Source organism: Choloepus didactylus, chromosome 10 (assembly GCF_015220235.1).
Source record: "Choloepus didactylus isolate mChoDid1 chromosome 10, mChoDid1.pri, whole genome shotgun sequence".
In the NCBI taxonomy this organism is placed as follows: domain Eukaryota; kingdom Metazoa; phylum Chordata; class Mammalia; order Pilosa; family Megalonychidae; genus Choloepus; species Choloepus didactylus.
The window spans coordinates 119,708,747-119,713,765 of NC_051316.1; the positions used below are offsets into that span (position 1 = coordinate 119,708,747).

At 38.4% G+C, this 5,019-nt stretch overlaps 1 protein-coding gene across 1 annotated transcript; it reads left to right on the plus strand.

The window, feature by feature from the left end:
- The first annotated feature begins 1,043 nt into the window (after positions 1-1,043).
- On the plus strand, positions 1,044-1,997 carry LOC119504927 (olfactory receptor 13C7-like). The gene has a single exon (XM_037797562.1). It carries the CDS (start codon positions 1,044-1,046, stop codon positions 1,995-1,997), a length of 954 nt encoding a protein of 317 aa, XP_037653490.1.
- Positions 1,998-5,019: the final 3,022 nt, after the last annotated feature.

A 5,019-nucleotide genomic window follows, 5' to 3' on the forward strand; every position in this document is an offset into this window, starting at 1 on the left:
GAATTTTTTCTGGCTTACTCATTAACTCATGCCTGTCTCTGAATGTGTTATGGGGGGAGAAACAGCAGAGCACCTCTTATAGCAGAAGGAAGTGATTTCTTTGCTGGGACAAGAAGATATGTAATTTCTCTTGCTTAAGGTAAAGGTGGAAAATCACTTGTTGCTGAAATTTCTTTTTATACATTTATTTATGATTTGCCTCTTGATGGAGACCTGCATTAGCATTCTCCTGAGTCCAACCTGGTTCACACTATGTGTATCAGGCCGGACATAAGGTCACCTAGAGTCACCTCCTAATCTGTACTTTAAGAGACAAAGATGAAATGAATTATTTACTCTGAAAATGTTTTCTTTTTTCTTTTACAAATATTACTTATGACTGCAGTTTATAGTCTTGTGGTATTGCAGGGATACATTTACCCACAAGGTAGAAATAACCCAAATTCCTTTTTTCTCAAAATGCATCATTTTAGTTTGTTCTTTGTGCTACTCAAGTGTTAAGAAACATGGATTAAATTACATTTGAGGCAGGTGTTTCCTATGTGAATTTGGGGACATAACACACTACGGATCTTGAAGAACAAAGATTTTTGATAAGGATGACAAATTAGCCAAAGAGACAAAAATTAGTTTACTGATCTATACAGTGCTTAAAATTGTTGAACCTATGTTATTCAATAATATTTTATACACTTTGGATTTGTTCTGAATTGTTTCATCATAATATATGGTGACCATGCATTCATAAAATTTCAAATTCAAAATGCAAAAGGATTGCAGTTGCAACCTAGTTGCATGTATTCCGGATCTATTTTCTAAAAATGACGTATTTTAAAGCTAAATCCACTTTCAAATGTTTGAAAGTCTAATTGATCATCTCTTAGAGGATCCTGTCATATTTTTGGGCTGTGTATCCACTTATATGTCAACATTACCCGTAAGGGCAGCCCCTTAGCATGCCAACATCTCTTACAGACACTGCTGGAACAGATCCACGTGTATCCCATGTCTACAAACTCTCACTGTTGAAAGAAACCTTTACAATGGAGAAGACCAATCAATCGTCTGTGACAGAGTTTCTCCTGCTGGGGCTGTCTGGCCACCCAGAACTGGAGGCCATCTACTTTGTGCTGGTCGTGTGCATGTACCTCGTGATCCTGCTGGGAAACGGGGTCATCATCATTGTAAGTGTCTACGACTCCCACCTGCACACCCCCATGTACTTTTTCCTCAGTAACTTATCATTCTTAGACATTTGCTACACCAGTTCGTCTATCCCCCTGTTTCTCAGCAGCTTCTTAACTTCAAAGAAAACCATTTCCTTCTCTGGGTGTGGAGTGCAAATGTTTCTGTCCTTTGCGATGGGGGCCACGGAGTGTGTGCTGCTCTGCATGATGGCGTTTGACCGCTATGTGGCCATCTGCAACCCTCTGAGATACCCTATCATCATGAGCAGGGTTTCCTACGTGCCCATGGCTGCTGGGTCCTGGATTGCTGGGGCTGTCGACTCTGCGGTGCAGACCTCCCTTGCAATGCGACTTCCTTTTTGTGGGGATAATGTCATTAATCATTTCACTTGTGAAATCCTGGCAGTCTTAAAACTGGCCTGTGCTGATATCTCCATCAATGTTATTTGCATGTTTGTGGCTAGTATGATTTTTCTTGTGGTCCCAGTACTATTCATTTTTGTTTCCTATGTTTTCATTCTCTCCACCATACTGCAGATTCGTTCTGCAGAGGGAAGGCAGAAAGCCTTTTCCACCTGCTCAGCCCACCTGACAGTAGTAGTTATATTCTATGGGACCATCCTTTTCATGTACGCAAAGCCCAAGACTAAAGATTCTTCTGGTATAGACAAGGAAGAAGTCACTGACAAAATCATCTCCCTCTTTTATGGAGTGGTGACTCCCATGCTCAATCCTCTCATCTACAGTTTGAGGAACAAAGATGTTAAAGCAGCTGTGAGGAATATGCTGTGCAGGAAACAATCCTCTTAAGGAATATGAATACTATTTTTTTAAAAAAAATTCTTTACTCTAACTGCAGAGTCATTTATCCCTTGGGGTTTCCAAAAGAGGGCGAAGCGTCGGTGGAACAATTAATTCTGAAGTTTTTTCCCCTGTATTTTTTATCCCAAATGTGGAAGAGAAATTGTGTTCATACCTTTCCCTTCATGTCTGGATTATGAAAATTAATGACAGAAGTTTATGTGTAAATGGATTCACTTCCGGATCATCAACATCTCATGTGTACCTGAATTTATTTTAACTGTGGGATGTAGAGTTCTGTAAACTTATTTGAAAGGAAAACTTTTGTACTCACTTAACCCCTTATCGTCTATGGAATCATTTTTCTCAACTCACAGCATTCTTAGGAATGTCAAGTAGAAAGTTCTTTGTTAAGGTTTGGGGTGCTGCAGGCATATACACTCAAAATTAGATGACTCATAATGGGGTTGTCTTTGATCATATAGATGCACGGGGGAACATTTTAGGGTATTATGTGCCTTACCTGTGATTATGCCATGAAGGGACAAGTTGTAGAAAATTGGAGTTATATTACCTAGGGCTGATAAATCTGGCAAACACATTTACTGAGAGGTGTCTAATGAGGTTTTCCCCTTAGCTGACGGGGCCAATTTCTAGCTTGGGTTTCAGAGGATGAGCAATGAAGTCTTTAAATGAAAGCTACTGCTATCATTGAGTATTTTTTAAAGAAAATCTTTATTTAGCTTCTGAAGCACTGGGTTGCACAATTCTCTGAGCAGATTGTGTTGTGGTTGTCAATTGCAATAAATTAAGTATTTTTTTTTAGTTACATGAATTTCCTGCAGGAAATGAACGTTCCATTCATGCATTCTGACATTTACTCATTCATTCCATTATTCAATCAATCTTTATTTGCTGACTACCTATCTGTGCAAAGCTTTGTGCTAATGATTGGTAATGTCAATAAAATACACAACACAAAAATGAAAGCCAAAACATGGTCAAGGAGGACACAGTTTTGCAAAGAACAGACTGGACATAAATTGGGAAAGTAGTAACGTTTACTTATGCACCCCATTTCCTCTCCCATGCCTTCGAATTTGGACCCTTTTCAATCATAACATGTTGGGCCTCTATGAGGCTGAATTCGGCTAATTTGATCTTCATATGAAAGGGCTTAGACCATCTCTAAGAAAGAACAGGTGACAGTGAGAAAGGGGGGACAGATGAAGGAGGAATAAAGCCACTGGATATTGGAGATTTTGAAGAATGTGAGGGTTGATATTGAACAGACAGTACCAAACTGGAAATAGTGAAGGAAAGAAATGGTTGAATAGATATTTTATAGAGTTGACAGTGGTGTTCTGTGGAGCTTTTCAGTGTCTTGAAAATAAAAGTAAAGCTGCATATTATTCTTCAATACTTTTGGCAGTGGATTCACTTCCTTTTGCAGTATCGCCTTGCTGAGAATGGCCGTAAAATGAGAGTAACCAGGGGCAGACTTAAGGGGGTCACAATTACAGTGCAGTGTGTTAAGTGCTATTACGGGGAATGTGTAAATTGCTGTGGATTCCTAGATGGAGGAATCACATCTAGAAAAAGAGTTACTTGTGTTAGGCTTGGCTGGGAATAAAATATAATAGTTCTTAATGTAGAATAACTTTCCAGTTATAGGTAACAGCTTGTGGCAAGATAAAGATTCCACTGAGAGTTTAGAATGATTGGAAACTGGGTTGTGCTGTTTTTGTAATGACAGAGAAGATTCAAAAGGCATGTTAAGATACTCTGATAAAATATGTGCATATGTAATCTACACTTGTGTGAACACTAAATAATCTATAGAAAGTAATATATCCCCTCAAACCATTGTTATTTCAAAAAAATTATAAAAAAATTAACAGTTACCACCAGAAGCCAGGAGAAAAAGCACAGAGAGACATAAAACTGAGGGTTCAAATGGAAAGCCAGAAGAAAATGGTCCCAACATATGAATAATGATACAGCATATGAATACTATATCCCAAAATATGAATCACATATGAGTAACAAATAAATTGCATTCAATATAAATATAAATATAATTACTATCATATGAATAATTTATAGCTATAAATGGTTATATATAGAATAGATTAAAAGTCTCACATCAATCATCTAAGCTCCCACCTTATAAAACACAAAAAGAACAAAATAAGCACCAAACCAGCAATAGGAAGGAAATAATAAAGATAAGGACAAAAAGCAATGAAATTGAAAACAGAAAAATAATAGAGAAAATCAATGAAACCAAAATCTTGGTCTTTGATGTGATCAATATAAGGACAAACTTCAGTAAAATCACCCTTGCTTTTGCAGTGAGAAATTATCAGGAGGGGGAAACACTCTAGACTGGTTGGTCTGTTGCACATGTCATTATTTACTCTTCACCTCTTCTTAGTTCTACAACCCTCTGATGTTACCTTGTTTACCTGAGCTTGGAGCAGTGGAGGGGCTGGAAGAGATTGAAGCATAACTTCCCCATGGCAATGCGGTAGAGAAGGAAGAACCCAACTCAGAACTACTCCCTCAATCTATTTATTGTCAGTGTTACCCTGGTCCTCTCGAGGTTCTTCCAGTTCTATTCTACTTTATAAATTGATACAAATTTCTCTTATTTCCCTGTTTGAGTGGAAAAGGAGTCAGAAACTCACGCTAGTTTGTTGTCTCCCAAAGCTGGAAATATGCATTTTATAATAAATTGTTAATAAATGAGTAATTAGATTAAAACTAAGTCAGGTAAGATTCTCCCCCTGAGTACCTCTTTGTTGCTCAGATGTGGCCCTCTCTTTATCTAACTGAGCCACCTTGGCAGGTGAACTCACTGCCCTCCCCCCTACATAAGACCCGACTCCCAGGGGTGTAAATCTCCCTGGCAACACAGGATATGACTCCCGGGAATGAATCTGGACCTGGCATGGTGGGATTGAGAATATCTTCTTGACCAAAAGGGGGATGCAAAATGAGATGAAATAGTTTCAGTGGCTGAGAGATT

What these genes read in the sequence shown, in the direction of transcription:
- LOC119504927 (XM_037797562.1), top strand. Translation starts at nt 1,044, where the DNA reads ATGGAGAAGACCAATCAATCGTCTGTGACAGAGTTTCTCCTGCTGGGG.